At 39.6% G+C, this 19,110-nt stretch overlaps 1 protein-coding gene across 10 annotated transcripts in view; it reads left to right on the forward strand.

The window, feature by feature from the left end:
* ENOX1 (ecto-NOX disulfide-thiol exchanger 1) overlaps window positions 1-16,085 on the forward strand; it is a 618,533-nt gene extending 602,448 nt beyond the window's left edge. For all 10 annotated transcript variants that reach the window (XM_036831995.1, XM_036831988.1, XM_036831989.1 and 7 more), the window contains one exon: window positions 15,443-16,085. In XM_036831995.1, coding sequence (XP_036687890.1) covers window positions 15,443-15,574 — 132 coding nt within the window. In that variant the 3' untranslated portion in view covers window positions 15,575-16,085. The remainder of the gene's footprint in view (window positions 1-15,442) is intronic.
* The last annotated feature ends 3,025 nt before the right edge of the window (window positions 16,086-19,110 follow it).

The following is a 19,110-nucleotide window of genomic DNA, read 5'->3' on the forward strand; positions in this document are numbered from 1 at the left end:
CCTTCAAACCGGTTCATCTGTACCATTATTCTAGGTTACGCATACATGCGTTAATATACGACATTTGTTTTTCTCTTTCTGACTTACTTCACTCTGTATGACAGTCTCTAGATCCATCCACGTCTCAACAAATGACTCAATTTCGTTTCTTTTTAGGGCTGAGTAATATTCCATTGTATATATGTACCACATCTTCTTTATCCATTCGTCTGTCGATGGGCATTTAGGTTGCTTCCATGACCTGGCTATTGTAAATACCGCTGCAATGAACATTGGGGTGCATGTGTCTTTTTGAATTATGGTTTTCTCTGGGTATATGCCCAGTAGTGGGATTGCTGGATCATATGGTAATTCTATTTTTAGTTTTTTAAGGAACCTCCATACTGTTCTCCATAGTGGCTGAATCAATTTACATTCCCACCAACAGTGCAAGAGAGTTCCCTTTTCTCCACACCCTCTCCAGCATCTGTTGTTTGTAGATTTTCTGAGGATGCCCATTCTAACTGGTGTGAGGTGATACCTCATTGTAGTTTTGATTTGCATTTCTCTAATAATTAGTGATGCTGAGCAGCTTTTCATGTGCTTCTTGGCCATCTGTATGTCTTCTTTGGAGAAATGTCTATTTAGGTCTTCTGCCCATTTTTGGATTGGGTTGTTTGTTTCTTTAATATTGAGCTGCATGAGCTGTTTATATATTATGGAGATTAATCCTTTGTCTGCTGATTCATTTGCAAATATTTTCTCCCATTCTGAGGGTTGTCTTTTGGTCTTGTTTATGATTTCCTTTGCTGTGCAAAACTTTGAAGTTTCATTAGGTCCCATTTGTTTATTTTCGTTTTTATTTCCATTCCTCTAGGAGATGGATCAAAAAAGATCTTGCTGTGATTTATGTCAAAGACTGTACTTCCTATGTTTTCCTCTAAGAGTTTTATACTGTCTGGTCTTACATTTAGGTGTCGAATCCATTTTCAGTTTATTTTTGTGTATGGTGTTAGGAAGTGTTCTAATTTCATTCTTTTACATGTAGCTGTCCAGTTTTCCCAGCACCACTTATTGAAGAGACTGTCTTTTCTCCATTGTATATCTTTGCCTCCTTTGTCATAGATTAGTTGACCACAGGTGCGTGGGTTTATCTCTGGGCTTTGTATCTTGTTCCATTGATCTATGTTTCTGTTTTTGTGCCAGTACCATATTGTCTTGATTACTGTAGTTTTGTAAGTATAGTCTGAAGTCAGGGTGTCTGATTCCTCCAGTTCCATTTTTTTCCCTCAAGACTGCTTTGGCTATTCGGGGTCTTCTGTGTCTCCATACACATTTTAAGATGATTTGTTCTAGTTCTGTAAAAAATGCCATTGGTAATTTGATAGGGATTGCATTGAATATGTAGATTGCTTTGGGTAGTATAGTCATTTTCACAATATTGATTCTTCCAATCCAAGAACATGGTATATCTCTCCATCTGTTGGTATCATCTTTAATTTCTTTCATCAGTGTCTTATAGTTTTCTGCATACACGTCTTTTGTCTCCCTAGGTAGGTTTATTCCTAGGTATTTTATTCGTTTTGCAATGGCAAATGGGAGTGTTTCCATAATCTCTCTTTCAGATTTTTCATCATTAGTGTATAGGAATGCAAGAGATTTCTGTGCATTAATTTTGTATCCTGCAACTTTACCAAATTCATCGATTAGCTCTAGTAGTTTTCTGGTGGCATTTTTAGGATTCTCTACATATAGTATCATGTCATCTGCAAACAGGGACAGTTTTACTTCTTCTTTTCCAATTTGCATTCCTTTTATTTATTTTTCTTCTCTGATTGCTGTGGCTAGGACTTCCAAAACTATGTTGAATAATAGTGGTGAGAGTGGACATGCTTGTCTCATTCCTGATCTTAGAGGAAATGCTTTCAGTTTTTCACCATTGAGAATGATGTTTGCTGTGGGTTTGTCGTATATGGTGTTTATTATGTTGAGGTAGGTTCCCTCTATGCCCACTTTCTGGAGAGTTTTTATCATAAATGGGTGTTGAATTTTGTCAAAAGCTTTTTCTGCCTCTATTGAGATGATCATATGGTTTTTATTCTTCAGTTTGTTAATATGGTGTAACACATTGATTGATTTACGTATATTGAAGAATCCTTGCATCCCTGAGATAAATCCCAGTTGATTGTGGTGTATGTTCCTTTTTTTTTTTTTAATTTCTTTATGGCTGTGTTGGGTCATCGTTTCTGTGCGAGGGCTTTCTCTAGTTGTGGCAAGCAGGGGCCACTCTTCATCACGGTGCGCAGGCCTCTCACCATCACGGCCTCTCTTGTTGCGGAGCACAAGCTCCGGACGCGCAGGCTCAGCAATCGTGGCTCATGGGCCCAGCCGGTCCGCAACACATGGGATCCTCCCAGACCAGGGCTCGAACCTGTGTCCCCTGCATCGGCAGGCAGATTCTCAACCACTGCACCACCAGGGAAGCCCCAGTATGATCCTTTTAATGTGTTGTTGGATTCTGTTTGTTAGTATTTTGTTGAGGATTTTTGCATCTATATTCATCAGTGATATTGGTCTGTAATTTTCTTTTTTTGTAGTATCTTTGTCTGGTTTTGGTATCAGGGTGATGGTGGCCTCATAGAATGAGTTAGGGACTGTTCCTTCCTCTGCAGTTTTTTGGAAGAGTTTGAGAAGGATGGATGTTAGCCCTTCTCTAAATGTTTGAGAGGATTCACCTGTGAAGCCATCTGGTATTGGACTTTTGTTTGTTGGAAGATTTTTAATCACAGTTTCAATTTCATTACTTGTGATTGGTCTGTTCATATTTTCTGTTTCTTTCTGGTTCAGTCTTGGAAGGTTATACCTTTCTAAGAATTTGTCCATTTCTTCCAGGTTGTCCATTTTATTGGCATAGCGTTGCTTGTAGTAGTCTCTTAGGATGCTATGTATTTCCGCGGTGTCTGTTGTAACTTCTCCTTTTTCATTTCTAATTTTATTAATTTGAGTCGTCTCCCTCTTTTTCTTGATGAGCCTGGTTAACGGTTTATCAATTTTGTTTGTCTTCTCAAAGAACCAGCTTTTAGTTTTATTGATCTTTGCTGTTGTTTTCTTTGTTTCTATTTCATTTATTTCTGCTCTGATCTTTGTGATTTCTTTCCTTCTGCTAAATTTGGGTTTTGTTTGTTCTTCTTTCTCTACTTTATTTAGGTGTAAGGTTAGATTGTCTATTTGAGATTTTTCTTTTTTCTTGATGTAGGCTTGTATAGCTGTAAACTTCCCTCTTAGAACTGCTTTTGCTGCATCCCATAGGTTTTGGATCATCATCATGTTTTCATTGTCATTTGTCTCTATTTTTTGATTTCCTCTTTGATTTCTTCAGTGATCTCTTGGTTATTTACTAACGTATTGTTTAGCCTCCATGTGTTTGTGTTTTTTACGTTTTTTTCCCTGTAATTCATTTCTAATCTCATAGCGTTGTGGTCACAAAAGATGCCTGACATGATTTCAGTTTTCTTAAATTTACTCAGGCTTTGTGACCCAAGATGTGGTCTATCCTGGAGAAGGTTCCGTGTGCACTTGAGAAGAAAGTGTAATCTGCTGTTTTTGGATGGAATGTCCTATAAATATCAATTAAATCTATCTGGTCTATTGTGTCATTTAAAGCTTCTGTTTCCGTATTTATTTTCATTTTGGATGATCTGTCCATTGGTGTAAGTGAGGTGTTAAAGTCCCCCACTATTATTGTGTTACTGTCGATTTCCTCTTTTATAGCTGTTAGCAGTTGCCTTATGTATTGAGGTGCTCCTATGTTGGGTGCATATGTATTTATAATTGTTAGATCTTCTTCTTGGATTGATCCCTTCATCATTATGTAGTGTCCTTCCTTGTCTCTTGTAACATTCTTTATTTTAAAGTCAATTTTATCTGATATGAGTATAGCTACTCCAGCTTTCTTTTGATTTCCATTTGCATGGAATATCTTTTTCCATCCCCTCACTTTCAGTCTGTATGTGTCCCTAGGTCTGAAGTGGGTCTCTTGTAGACAGCATATATATGGGTCTTGTTTTTGTATCCATTCAGCAAGCCTGTGTCTTTTGGTTGGAGCATTTAATCCATTCACATTTAAGGTAATTATCGATATGTATGTTCCTATGACCATTTTCTTAATTGTTTTGGGTTTGTTTTTGTAGGTCCTTTTCTTCTCTTGTGTTTCCCACTTAGAGAAGTTCCTTTAGCATTTGTTGTAGAGCTGCTTTGGTCTTGCTGAATTCTCTTAGCTTTTGCTTGTCTGTAAAGCTTTTGATTTCTCCATTGAATCTGAATGAGATCCTTGCTGGGTAGAGTCATCTTGGTTGTAGGTTCTTCCCTTTCATCACTTGAAACATATCATGCCAGTCCTTTCTGGCTTGTAGAGTTTCTGCTGAGAAATCAGCTGTTAACCTTATGGGAGTTCCCTTGTAGGTTATTTGTCATTTTCCCCTTGCTGCTTTCAATAATTTTTCTTTGTCTTTAATTTTTGCCAATTTGATTACTATGTGTCTCAGCATGTTTCTCCTTGGGTTTATCCTGTATGGGACTCGCTGAGCTTCCTGGACTTGGGTGGCTATTTCCTTTCCCATGTTAGGGAAGTTTTCGACTATAATCTCTTCAAATATTTTCTCAGGTCCTTTCTCTCTCTCTTCTCCTTCTGGGATCCCTATAATGCGAATGTTGTTGCGTTTAATGTTGTCCCAGAGGTCTCTTAGGCTGTCTTCATTTCTTTTCATTCTTTTTTCTTTATTCTGTTCCACAGCAGTGAATTCCACCATTCTGTCTTCCAGGTCACTTATCCGTTCTTCTGCCTCAGTTATTCTGCTATTGATTCCTTCTAGAGTATTTTTCATTTCAGTTATTGTATTGTTCATCTCTGTTTGTTTGTTCTTTAATTCTTCTAGGTCTTTGTTAAACATTTCTTGCATGTTCTCGATCTTCGCCTCCATTCTTTTTCCGAGGTCCTGGATCATCTTCACTATCATTATTCTGAATTCTTTTTCTGGAAGGTTGCCTATCTCCACTTCATTTAGTTGTTTTTCTGGGGTTTTATCTTGTTCCTTCATCTGGCACATAGCCCTCTGCCTTTTCATCTTGTCTATCTTTCTGTGAATGTTGTTTTTGTTCCACAGGCTGCAGGATTGTAGTTCTTCTTGCTTCTGCTGTCTGCCCTCTGGTGGATGAGGCTATCTAAGAGGCTTGTGTAAGTTTCCTGATGGGAGGGACTGGCGGTGGGTAGAGCTGACTGTTGCTCTGGTGGGCAGAGCTCAGTAAAACTTTAATCCACTTGACTGTTGATGGGTGGGGCTGGGTTCCCTCCCTGTTGGTTGTTTGGCCTGAGGCAACCCAACACTGGAGCCTACCTGGGCTCTTTGGTGGGGCTAATGACAGACTCTGGGAGGGCTCACGCCAAGGAGTACTTCCCAGAACTTCTGCTGCCAGTGTCCTTGTCCCCACAGTAAGCCACAGCCACCCCCCCCCGCCTCTGCAGGAGACCCTCCAACACTAGCAGGTAGGTCTGGTTCAGTCTCCCCAGGGGTCACTGCTCCTTCCCCTGGATCCCGATGTGCACACTCCTTTGTGTGTGCCCTCCAAGAGTGGAGTCTCTGTTTCCCCCAGTCTTATCTAAGTCTTTCAATCAATTCCCACTAGGCTTCAAAGTCTGATTCTCTAGGAATTCCTCTTCCTGTTGCCGGACCCCCAGGTTGAGAAGCCTGACGTGGAGCTCAGAACCTTCACTCCAGTGGGTGGACTTCTGTGGTATAAGTGTTCGCCAGTCTGTGAGTCACCCACCCACCAGTTATGGGATTTGATTTTACTGTGATTGCACCCCTCCTACCATCTCATTATGGCTTCTCCTTTGTCTTTGGATGTGGGGTATCTTTTTTGGTGAGTTCCAGTGTCTTCCTGTTGATGATTGTCCAGCAGCTAGTTGTGATTCTGGTGTTCTCGCAAGAGGGAGTGAGAGCACATCCTTCTACTTCGCCATCTTTGTTCCTCCTCCTATATCTATTCTTTTTCAGATTCTTTTTCCTTATAGGTTATTACAAAACATTGCATATAGTTCCCTGTGCTTTACAGTAGGCCTTTGTTGGTTATTTATTTATATATAGTAGTGTGTATATGTTAATCCCAAACTCCTAATTTATCCTTTCCCCCCCACTTCCCCTTTGGTAACCATAAGTTTGTTTTCTATGTCTGTGAGTCTATTTCTGTTGTTTATATAAGTTCATTTGTATCATTTTTTTTTTAGTTTCCTCATATAAGCAATGTCATATGATATTTGTCTTTCTCTGGCTTACTTCATGTAGTCTGATAATCTCTAAGTCCATCCATGTTGCTGCAAATGGCATTATTTCATTCTTTTTTATGGCTGAGTAATATTCCATTGTATAAATATGCCACATCTTCTTTATCCATTCATCTGTCAATGGACATTTAGGTTGCTTCCATGTTTTAGCTATTGTAAATAGTCCCGCTATGAAAAATGCAGTGCATGTATATTTTCAAATTATAGTTTTCTTCGGATACATGCCCAGGAGTGAGATTGCAGGATCATGTGGTAGCTCTATTTTTAGTTTTTTAAGGAACCTCCATACTGTTTTCCATAGTGGCTGTACCAACTTACATTTCCACCAACAATGTAGGAGGGTTCCCTGTGCTCCACATCCTCTCCACCATTTGTTATTTGTAGAGTTTTTTTAAAATTTATTTATTTAATTTATTTTTGGCTGTGTTGGGTCTTCGTTGCTGCGCGTGGGCTTTCTCTAGTTGAGGCAAGCAGAGGCTACTCTTCGTTGAGGTGCGCAGGCTTCTCATTGCGGTGGCTTCTCTTGTTGCGGAGCACGGGCTCTAGGCGTGTGGGCTTCAGTGGTTGTGGCACGTGGGTTCAGTAGTTGTGGCTCGCGGGCTCTAGAGCACAGGCTCAGTAGTTGTGGCGCACGGGCTTAGTTGCTCCGTGGCACATGGGATACTCCCAGACCAGGGCATCAACCCATGTCCCCTGCATTGGCAGGCGGACTCTCAACCACTGCACCACCAGGGAAGCCCGTTTGTAGAGTTTTTAACGATGGCCGTTCTGACTGGTGTGAAGTGATACCTCACTGTAGCTTTGATTTGCATTTTTCTAATAATTAGCAATGTTGAGTATGGTTCCATATGTCTTTTGGCCACCTGTATATCTTCTTTGGAAAAATGTCTATTTATATCTTTTACCCATTTCTTGATTGGGTTGATTTTTTGTTGTTGAGTTGTATGAGCTGTTTGTATATTTTGGAGATTAATTCCTTGTCAGTTGCATTGTTTGCAAATATTTTCTCCCATTCTGTAGGTTGTCTTTTCATTTTGTATATGGCTTCCTGTGCTGTGCAAAAGCTTTTAAGTTTGATGAGGTCCCGTTTATTTTTGTTTTTATTTCCATTACTCTAGGAGAGAGATCAAAAAAAAAATTGCTGCAATTTATGTCAGAGAGTGTTCTGCCTATGTTTTCCTCTAGGAGTTTTATAGTATCCAGTTGTACATTCAGGTCTTTAACCCATTTGAGTTTATTTTTGTGTATGGTGTTAGAGAATGTTCTAATTTCATTTTTTTACGTGTAGCTGTCCAGTTTTCCCAGCACCACTTATTAAAAAGACTCTTTTCTTCATTGTATATTCTTGCCTCCATTGTTGTAGATTAATTGACCATAGGTGTGTGGGCTTATTTCCAGGCTTTCTATCCTGTTCCATTGATGTATATTTCTGTTTTTGTGCCAGTACCATACTGTTTTGATGACTGTAGCTTTGTAGTATAGTCTGAAGTCAGGGAGCCTGATTCCTCCAACTCCATTTTTCTTACTCATGATTGTTTTGGCTATTCGGGGTCTTTTGTGTTTCCATAAAATTTTAAAATTTTTGTTCCAATTCTGTGAAAAATGCCATTAGTAATTTGATAGGGATTGCATAGAATCTATAGATAGCCTTAGGTGGTATAGTCATTTTGACAATATTGATCCTTCCAATCCAAGAACACAGTGTATCTTTCCACCTGTTTGTGTCATCTTCAGTTTCTTTCATCAGCATCTTACAGTTTTCAGTGTACAGGTCTTTTGGCTCCTTAAGTAGGTTTATTCCAGGGTATTTTATTCTTTTTGGTGTGATGGTAAATGGGATTATTTCTTTTTTTTTTTTAATTTTATTTATTTATTTATTTATTTATTTATTTATTTATTTATTTTTTGGCTGCGTTGGGTCTTCGTTTCCGTGGGAGGGCTTCCTCTAGCAGCGGCAAGCGGGGGCCACTCCTCATCGCAGTGCGTGGGCCTCTCACCATCGCGGCCTCTCCCGTTGCGGAGCACAGGCTCCAGACGCGCAGGCTCAGCAGTTGTGGCTCACGGGCCCAGCCGCTCCGCGGCATGTGGGATCCTCCCAGACCAGGGCCCGAACCCGCGTCCCCTGCACTGGCAGGCAGACTCTCAACCACTGTGCCACCAGGGAAGCCCCTGGGATTATTTCTTTAATTTCTCTTTCTGATATTTTGTTGTTAGTGTATAGAAATGCAACAGATTTCTGTGTATTAATTTCATATCCTGAGACTTTACCAAATTCATTGATGAGGTCTAGTAAATAGTTTTCTGGTAGTGTCTGTAAGATTTTCTATGTACAGTATCATGTCATCTGCAAATATAACATTTTTACTTCTTTTCCAATTTGGAAAAGAAGTCTTTTATTTCTTTTGCTTCTCTGATTGCTGTGGCTAGGACTTCCAAAACTCTGTTGAATAAAAATGGCGAGAGTGGACATCCTTGTCTTGTTCCAAGTCTTAGAGGAAATGCTTTCAGCTTTTCACCAGTGAGTATGATGTTAGCCGTGGGTTTGTCATATATGGCCTTTATTATTTTGAGATATGTTTCCTCTGTGCCCTCTTTCTGGAGAGTTTTTATCATAAATGGGTGTTGAAAATGGGTGTTGAATTTTATCATAATGGGTGTTGAATGGGTGTTTATCAAAAGCTTTTTCTGCATGTATTGAGATGATCATATGGTTTGTATTCAATTTGTTAATATGGTGTATCACACTGACTGATTTGTGGATATTGAAAAGCCCCTTGCATCCCTGGGATAAATCCCACTTCATTATGGTGTATGATCCTTTTAATGTATTGTTGGAGTCAGTTTGCTAGTATTTTGTTGAGGATTTTTGCGTCTATGTTCATCAGTGATACTGGCCTGTAATTTTCTCTTTTCATGGTATCTTTGTCTGATTTTGGTATCAGGGTGATGGTGGCCTCATAGATTGAGTTTGAGAGTGTTCCTTCCTCTACAGTTCTTTGGAGTAGTTTCAGAAGGATAGGTGTTAACTCTTCTCTAAATGTTTGGTAGAATTTGCCTGCAAAGCCATCTGGCACTGGACTTCTGTTTGTTGGGAGTCTTTTAATCACTGATTCAATTTCAGTACTGGTAATTGGTCTGTTCATACTTTCCATTTCTTCCTGGTTCAGTCTTGGGAGATTGTACCTTTCTAAGAATTTGTTTATTTCTTCTAGGTTGTCCATTTTATTGGTGTATAGTTGCTTGTACTAGTCTCATCCTCTGTATCTCTGTGGTGTTGGTGTGTTTTTTTTTTAATGTTTTGCTTATCTCTTTTAAATTTTATTTATTTATTTATTCATGGCTGTGTTGGGTCTTCGTTTCTGTGCGAGGGCTTCCTCCAGTTGCGGCAAGTGGGGGTCACTCTTCATCACAGTGCACTGGCCTCTCACCATCGCCGCCTCTCTTGTTGCGGAGCACAGGCTCCAGACGCACAGGCTCAGCAATTGTGGCTCACCAACCCAGCCACTCTGTGGCATGTGGGATCTTCCGGGTCCAGGGCTCGAACCCGTGTCCCCTGCATTGGCAGGCGGACTCCCAACCACTGCGCCACCAGGGAAGCCCCCTGTGGTGTTGGTTTTAACTTCTCCTTTTTCATTTTTAATTTTATTGATTTGGGCCCTTTTTTTCTTGGTGAGTCTGGCTAAAAGTTTATCAATTTGTTTATCTTTTCAAAGAACCAGCTTTTAGTTTCATTGATCTTTTCTACTGTTTTCTTAGTCTCTATTTCTGTTCTGTTCTTTATAATTTCTTTCCTTCTACTAACTTTGGGTTTTGTTTGTTCCTCCTTCTCTAGTTGCTTTGGGTGTAAGGTTAGGTTGTTTATTTGAGATTTTTTTTTTGTTCCCTGAGATAAGCTTGTATCACTATAAACTTCCCTCTTAAAATTCTTTTTGCTGTGTTCTGTAGGGTTTAGAATGTAGTTTTTGCTTTCACTTGTCTCTAGGTATTTTTTTTTATTTCCTCTTTGATTTCTTCAGTGATCCATTGGTTGTTTAGTAGCATCTTGTTTAGCCTCCACGTGTTTATATGTTTCTTGCAGGTTTTTTTTCATGTAGTTGATTTCTAATCTCATAGCGCTGTGCTTGGAAAAGATGCCTGATATGATTTCAGTTTTTCTTAAATTTACCGAGGCTTGCTTTGTGGCCCAACATGTGATCAATCCTGGAGAATGTTCCATGTGCACTTGAGAAGAAAGTGTATTCTGATGCTTTGGGATGGAATCCTCTACAAATATCAATTGAGTCCATCAGGTCTAATGTGTCATTTAAGGCCTGTATTTCATTATTGACTTTCTGTCTGGATGATCTGTCCATTGATGAAAAGTCCCCCACTGTTACTGTTGATTTCTCCTTTTATGGCTGTTAGTATTTGCCTTATATATTTAGGTGCTCCTATGTTGGGTGCAAATATATTTACAATTCTTATATCTTCTTCTTGGATTGATCCCTTGATCACTATGTAGTGTCCTTCTTTGTTTCTTGTAACAGTATTTATTTTAAACTCTATTTTGTCTTCTGTGAGTATTGCTACTCCAGCTTTCTTTTGATTTCCATTTGGGAATACCTTTTTTCCCTCCCCTCATTTTCAGTCTGCATGAGTCTCTAGGTCTGAAATGGATCTCTTATAGACAGCTCATATACAGATCTTGTTTTTGTATTCATTCAGCCAGTCTGTGTCTTTTGGTTGGGACATTTAATTCATTTACATATGGTAGTTATCAACATGTATGTTCTTATTGCCATTTTGTTAATTGTCTTGGATTGGTTTTGTAGGTCTTTTTTCTTCCTTCTTTTGTTCTCTTGTGATCTGATGACTGTCTTTAGTGTTGTGTTTGGACTTTTTCTTTTTTGTGTGTGTATCTACTATAGATTTTTTTGTTTGCAGTTACTATGAGGTTTTTATATAGTAGTCTATATATATGTACATAATTGTTTTAAGTCGCCGATCTCTTAATTCCAAATGTGTTTCAAATATCCTACATTTGTACTCTCCTCATGATTACTGGCTTAGATATCATATTTGTGTGTAGATAATTTCCTACCTTTACTGTATGTTTGCCATTACCAGTGAGCTTTCCCATTTTGTAATTTTCTTGTTTCTAGTTGTGGCATTTTCCTTTCCACCTGGAGAAGTTCCTTTAGCATTTCTTGTAAAGCTGCTTTGGTGGTGCTAAATTCTTCTAGTGTTTGCTTGTCTGTAAAGCTTTGGATTCCTGTGTCAAATCTGAAGTGAGAGCATTGCTGGGTAGAATATTCTTGGTTGTAGGTTTTTCCCTTTCATCACATTAATTCTATTGTGCCACTCCCTTCTGGCCTGTAACGTTTCTGCTGAAAAATCAGCTGATGACCTTATGGGGATTCCTTTGTATGTTATTTGTTGCTTTTCTCTTGTCAATTTAATATTTTTTCTTTGTCTTTAATTTTTGTCAATTTGATTACTATGTTTCTTGGCATGTTCCTCCTTGGGTTTGTCCTGCCTGAGACACTCTTCCTGGACTTGGGTGACTGTTTCCTTTCCCATGTTAGGGAAGTTTTCAGCTTTTATCGCTTCAAATATCTTCTCAGGCCCCTTCTCTCTCTCTTCTTCTTCTGGGACCCCTATAATGTGAATGTTGGTGCATTTGATGTTGTCCCAGAGGTCTCTTAAACTGCCCTGGTTTCATTATTTTTTCTTTATTCTTTTCTGTGGCAATGATTTCCACCACTGTGTCTTCCAGCTCACTTATCCATTCTTCTGTTTCATTTATTCTGCTATTGATTCCTTCTAGTGTTTTTCATTTCAGTTATTGTATTCTTCAACTCTGTTTGGTTGCTCTTTACATTTTCTAACTCTTTATTAAAAACGTGTAACTTCTTGCTCTGTGCATCCATTCTTTTCCTGAGTTCTTGGATCATCCTTGCAATCATTACTCTGAATTCTTTCTCGGTTAGATTGCCTGTCTCCATGTCACTTAGTTGTTCTTCTGGGGTTTTATGTTGTTCCTTCATCTGAAACATATTCCTCTGCCATCTCATTTTGTCTAAATTTCGATTTGTATGTTTATGTATGTGGAAGATTAGTTATGTTTCTTAACCTTGGGAAGTGGTCCTCTGTAGGGGATGTCCTATGTGTCCCAGCAGTACACTCCCCTTTTGTCACCCAAGGGCCAGGGACCAGCTGGTCCCAGGGTAGGTTCTGATCTGCGTTTGCTGACTTGGTTCCGCATGCTGCTGGATCCTCGTTCTCTTGCTTCTCATGTCTGCCCCCTGGTGGGTGGGGCTGGTGTAGAGGCTTGTGTAGGCTTCCTGGTGGGAAGGGCTGATGCTTGCCCACTGGTGGTGGGTGGGGCTGGGTCTTGGCCCTCTGCTGGGCAGGGCCATGTCAAGGGGCATGTCTAGAGGTGGCTGTGGGCTCAGGAAGTCTTTAGGCAGCCTGTCCACTGATGGGTGGGGCTCTGTTCCTGCCATGTTGGTCATTTCACCTGAGGCGTCCCAGCACTGAAGCCTACAGGCTGTTGGGGCCAGGTCTTGGTGCCAAAATGGCAGCCTCCAGGAGAGCTCATGCCAATGAATATTCCCCAGTACCTCTTCCACCAGTGTCCTTGTCCCCACAGTGAGCCACAGCTGCCCCCTGCCTCCCCAGGAGACCCTGTGAGACCAGCAGGTAGGTCTGACCCAGGCTCCTATGGAGTCACTGCTTTTGCCCTGGGTCTTGGTGCATACAAGAAATCATGTGGGCCCTCCAATGAATGGAGTCTCTGTTTCCTCTGGTCCTGTGAAGCTCCTGCACTCAAGCCCCGCTGGCCTTCAAAGCCAAATGCTCTGGGCAGTCCTCCTCCCAATGCCAGACCCCCAGGCTGGGGAGTCTGACATGGAGCTCAGAACTCTCACTCCTGTGGGAGAACTTATGTGATATAATTGTTCTCCAGTTTGTGGGTCGCCCACCCAGGGGATATGGGATTTGATTATTTCGCAAGTGTGCCCCTTCTACCATCTCGCTGAGTTTCTTCTTTATGTCTTTGGATTAGAATATCTTTTTTGGTAGGTTCCAGTCTTTTTTATCAATGGTTGTTCAGCAGTTAGTTGTGATTTTGGTGTGCTCATGTCAGGAGGTGAGCTCAAGGTCCTTCTATTCTGCCATCTTCATGATGTACATACTCTTAATTACTGATTGATAGATTTTTTTACAAACCAGTGCCATATCAACAGGCTCAAGAGCACCCCTTCACAGTAGTAATAAGGAAGTCTAATTGTGCATCCATAACAGAACTTCCTTCAGCACCAACTGGGTAACCACTGGGATTCTGAGTGATGCAGGATACCTCAGCAACATTGGCAGGAGTCCTTGTCCAGCTTCTAGAAGCTGTCTGTGTTCCTTGAATCATGGCTCCCTACCTCTGTCTTCAAAGCCAGCCACGGCAAGATGAGTCCTTCTCACCTTGCCATCCATTTAGTCTTCTGACCCAGTTTGCTAGTATTTTGTTGAGAATTTTTGCATCTATATTCATCAAAGATATTGGCCTGTAATTTTCTTTTTTTATATTGTTTGTTTGTCTGGTTTTGGTATCAGGGTGATGGTGGCTTCATAGAATGACTTTGGGAGTATTCCTTCTTCAATCTTTTGGAAGAGTTTGAGAAAGATCAGTATAAGTTCTTTGTATGTCTGGTAGAATTGCCCAGTGAAGCCATCTGGTCCTGGACTTTTGTTTGCAGGGAGGCTCTTTTTCCTTTTTTTAATTACAGATTCTATTTCATTTCTAGTGATCAGTCTGTTCGAAATATCTGTTTCTTCTTGATTCAGTTTTGGTGGGTTGTATGTTTCTAGAAACTTGTCCATTTCTTCTTGGTTGTCCAATTTGTTGGTATATAATTGTTCATAGTATTCTTTTACGGTTTCTTGTATTTCTGTGGTATCAGTTGTTTGGTCTCTCTTAATTGGGTTTTTTTTTTTTTTTTTTGGCCACATGGCATGTGTGTGGGATCATTGTTCCCTGACCAGGGGTCGAACCCACACCCCCTGCATTGGAAGTGCAGAGTCTTAACCACTGGACCACCAGGGAAGTCCCTGGTCTCTCTTAATTGTTAAATGGAAAGTAAAGTAAATTACAGAGTCTAAAATGATATCCATACAGTGATTGTACCATGAAAAATAATGAGGTCTTATTCACTGAACATTTCTATGTGCCCAAATCTGTGCTAAGCCAGTAGTCTTCACACATCCTTACTAAATGTTGTCATCCCCACTTGTTGAGACTTACTTAGAGAAACTATCTTGGTAGGGTCATTTAGATCATAACAATAGTATGATTTGGAATTTAAACAGAAATGTCAGACCTCCATTTCCAGGATCTCAGTCAACTTGCTATTTGAGATCCCTATATATATACATGGATTAGGATGCAAACACACACAAAAAAGAGCAATGGCTGCATTAGAGTAAAAGGGTTGTGGTTGTTTTGTTCTTTATTTAAGAAAAAATGAATTACTGGTATAAAAATATATGTAATAAAAGTTGGGAGAAGAAAAAAAAGCTGCATTTAAGAAACCTACCTGCGTTTTATGACTGGATGACATTGAGACTTTTATTGCTGTGGGTGCTGGGTTTCATTTTTATTCCTAAACCTTTATGGTCTTCTGGTCCCTGTGAAAGTTAAAGGAAGAGAAAGTTAGGGTGGCAAGAAAGCCACCCACATGCTCTCTGGCCCTCACCAAGTTAGATAAAAGTGCTGCCCTTTGTATCAGAGGAGTGGTAGCTTTCCCCAAGTGGTGATCAGTTTGCTCTGAGCTGTCTTAAATCCCACCCCATCTCCTTTTTTATCTATCTAGGGAGGGCTGTTCAGGCATGGTGCTGTCAGTAAGGCAGTCATCCATATGAAGGGTGAACCTGAAACTTTCCACCCACTTGTCTCATGCCCCCCTCCCACCAGCTGCCCAGGAGATGATGAAGCCAATCACATTCAGCCCTTGAACTTGGGCTCCTTTTATAAGAACATTACTTTACAGCCTAGTAGGAAACTACATATGTTTGTCTCATTGGGAAAGCATGTCTTCACTCAACCCCCTGCCTCCTTGTTTCCCAAAAGTGACTTTTCTTCCTTTCTAACAGATATCTGCAAACGAAATCGAAATGCTTTTGATGAGGTTGCCACGCATGTTTAAACAGGAATTCACAGGCGTGGGAGCAACGCTGGAAAAAAGGTGGAAGTTGTGTGCCTTTGAAGGAATTAAAACTACCTAACTGTGAAGAGCAGCAAAGTCTCCGGATATGAAACCGCCTGAACCCAGCCAGGGCTGTGCAGCGTGAGCCCAAGAGGTTTGGGGCTGGTCCAGCGCAGGACCTTTATGGAGCCATCAGAGCCTGACTTTAGTTGCATCTGTGGCGTTCTCTTGTGAGTGGAAATGTAATTGTGTACCAGTTCCCTAAAACCAACAAAGCTTCATACTGTGACAGATCTGTTTGCTATGAAAACCAACGATTCCACAGTCATGATGGCAAAAACCTTAAAATATGCTACATTTGAGAATAGCTCACCAAGTAAAATATTTAAAGTTAATGATGGTGTGGCAATGGTTGTTGCTAGGCTACAGAGTTGTTGTATATGTAATCTATAGCTGAAATCATTCAATGACATTTTCCTGAAAGTCTTTCTGTTTTAGTAAAGAAAAAAAAAAAAGGAGAGAGAAAAAAAAAGTAATTTTACAGTGAGGAAAAAAAAAATCATACCAAAAGAAAACTTGAATATGTGTCTGAACAGTTACTGTATTTTGTAAATTAAGTTATATGCTGTTCTAGGGACTTTTGCCTTATTGAAGAGGCAGAAGATGTGATTGGACTCCTTGAGAATGCTTTACGAAGAATATTATTATTTTTCTAATATAACAATTCTCCATCATAAGTTCTTTTAACATGGACTGCATAACAATTTTCATAAAATGTAAATAAAAGAAAAACTAGTGCTACTGTCTTGTACTTGGTATAAAATTCAGGTTTCTGCATCAAAATAAACATTCAGTAAATATTCCTGTTACAAATTTTATAGCAAAGATATTAATTTTTTTCAATAAATATGACTTCTACCATATTGGTTTTGCAAATTGTTCTTTGATATATTTTCATTCTTCCTTAAGAAATATTTTTCACATTATTCAGTCCCATCTCACAGACCATAATTTTTAAATGATTAAATAAATGCATGAGTGACATTGAGACAAAACGTTATTTCAAACAAGAATATATAAAAATCGTAAAGTGGAAAGTACTAAGAAAAGGAGATTATACAGCATTAGAATAGATAGATTGTATTTGAAAATACCAAGATGATATGACATCCAAATGTAATCAACATAAATTTTACCGTTGTTTTGTGTCCTCATGCATAGGAACAAAGTAGCCAATTAGTTAATATTATTAATTCCTGGATTTACTTATTTGTATGTTTTCTGGAATACATACAAGTTAGAAAAGGAATTAAAGAATTCACACTTGGACCAACGGTTTAGAGAGAATTTGGGCTTCCCTTCTTTAATTACAAGTAGAATAGGGCTTTAAATTGTTATCTCCTTCCTGCTTCCTTACATAAAAATTATTTTAAAAAGACAAGTATTCAAGATATTGATTAATTTTAAATGAAACATTTTTTAGGAAGACAGCTGAACAGTGAATGTTCTTTGAAATTCTGAAAAGACATTCATAATTCCCTATTGGACATTATTGTCCTCAGGCTCTTTTTACTGGGCCCTGATAAATTAAGGTTCTTATTCATGCCTACCATAAATATCTACACATATGTTATGTTCAGGCTCAGTGCTAAAACCATGAATATGGAGCTGAGTAAGAAAGGACCCACCCCCTTCCGCCCCCAATGAGCTCATAGTTCAATGGGGAAAAGACATTTTCCCAAAAGTGTCTATATGATGTGAGCCACGTAACAGGAAAGATGTGACAACAGAGCTATGGGATTCAAACTAAATATCAGTGTCATGTTAAATGTTGAAATACTAGAGGCCTTCCCATTACCACCTGTTAATGCCCACTACCACCATCATCCTGACACATTTATCCAGAGCGAGCTAGCTACTGTTTAAGTTACTATTGACTGAATTCTCTTAATTTTCTGTTTAGTCCAGTGTTATCAGGGTAAGCAAGAGAAATGAAGCATGCCAACTTTTATCAAAGCATTTTAGGAAATTGTGGCAGCTTTAGAAGGCTGTCTAGTTTTCTATTCCTTAGCCAAAGGAAAGCCAGAACAGGTTTTGGATATTAGAGAAAGTCATATGCTTGTACTATTGCCATTTTGGAAAGCTCTGATGTGAATTCAAACTATACCTCTGTTACGTAAAGCCAACAATTTTAAAGCAATAGTTTTACTGGCCACTTGAACTCTTTGTACACAGTGTCAATTTGTTAAAAAAAAAAAAAAAGAGAAAGAGAAAAAAGTATCAAATAAAACATGAGAGAACATTTTAAGACTTCAAAAAAAAAAAAGTCAGGAGACACAAGGATACAACAGTCGGAAAGGAGATGACCTCATTTACAGATAACATTACTGTAAAATAGAAGACCTAAGAGGTTGACCTGAAAAATAATTAGAAAAAACGAATTCTGTGAAGTGGCAGTTATAAAGTAGGGACACAAGGGGAGGTACCACAATCTAGACTACCTGCAAATTGAAAGTCTGGTAGATGTTTTCAAATGTGCATTCATACTTTAAAGCATTGCCTGTAGTCACTTTCGCCGAAGGATACACTGCACAGGGTAAACCTAGCTTAGAGCTCTGATTAGGAAAAGGAGTTGGTGCGACCTTATTTTAGATCTGACAAAAAGACACCACTTCCTAACTTCTTCAGTTGTGCAAATAACTTATTTTTGCAGGAAAAAAAAAAAAAACTTCTAAATTATTTCACCCACATTCTGGTTTCAGATGGGACTTTAGAGATCACCTGGGGAAGGAACTAACATTGGTACCTTTGAGGGCCGTCTACATATGTCTGTCACCCCATCCTCCCTAATCTTCGGGATGACCCTATACAAGGATAGTATTATTGTCCTCATTGGTCACACAAGGAGAATGAGGCTCAGAAGTTCTAACAATTTGGCCCAATTCGCACAGTTAGAAAATTCTGAATATGGGATTTGAAACCAGGACCCAATGACTCCAAAACACGTTCTTCTTTTCACTACATCATGCTTCTAGTTCAGTCTATCCCCACTCCTCCTGTGAGCCCGAGGCCCATGCAGTACCTTCGGATCACCGCTTTTACTCTCCTTTATTCTCCACCATCCCCTGCACGTGCGTACAAGTGGGAAAACCCTGGCCTTTCTCTCCTAAATCTACCCAATAACAAATCATTGTTTTTGGATTCTGAGAATAAGCAGAGCATTGAAAGTTTGGACATCCTTGTACCCTGGCCCCAACAGGGCTTTCTGGCTGGCTTTTTCACTGCTCCCCTGAGTAGGGCTAACATTTTTTGCCTTTCTGCTTTTGCTCATATCTTTCTATCTGAAGGAAAAGACCTTACTCACATCTAGTTGTCAAAATTCTACACAGCCTTAAGAGGAAAACACAAAGACCCTCCTCAGCCGTGAAGCTTTTTCTCCATTCCCCAGAAGTCATTTCTCCGGCCTCTGCATGGCCATCCCACACTGACTATTTCTTAAGGCATTTACTGCCGAGCTGTCTTTGCCTCATCTCCCTATTAGACCGCAAGTTCTTTGAGGGATCCAAGCATGTCTCGCTTACTTTGAATTATTTCTCAAAGTGGTTTTACTTATAA

This window comes from Balaenoptera musculus, chromosome 18 (genome assembly GCF_009873245.2).
Source record: "Balaenoptera musculus isolate JJ_BM4_2016_0621 chromosome 18, mBalMus1.pri.v3, whole genome shotgun sequence".
Taxonomy (NCBI): domain Eukaryota; kingdom Metazoa; phylum Chordata; class Mammalia; order Artiodactyla; family Balaenopteridae; genus Balaenoptera; species Balaenoptera musculus.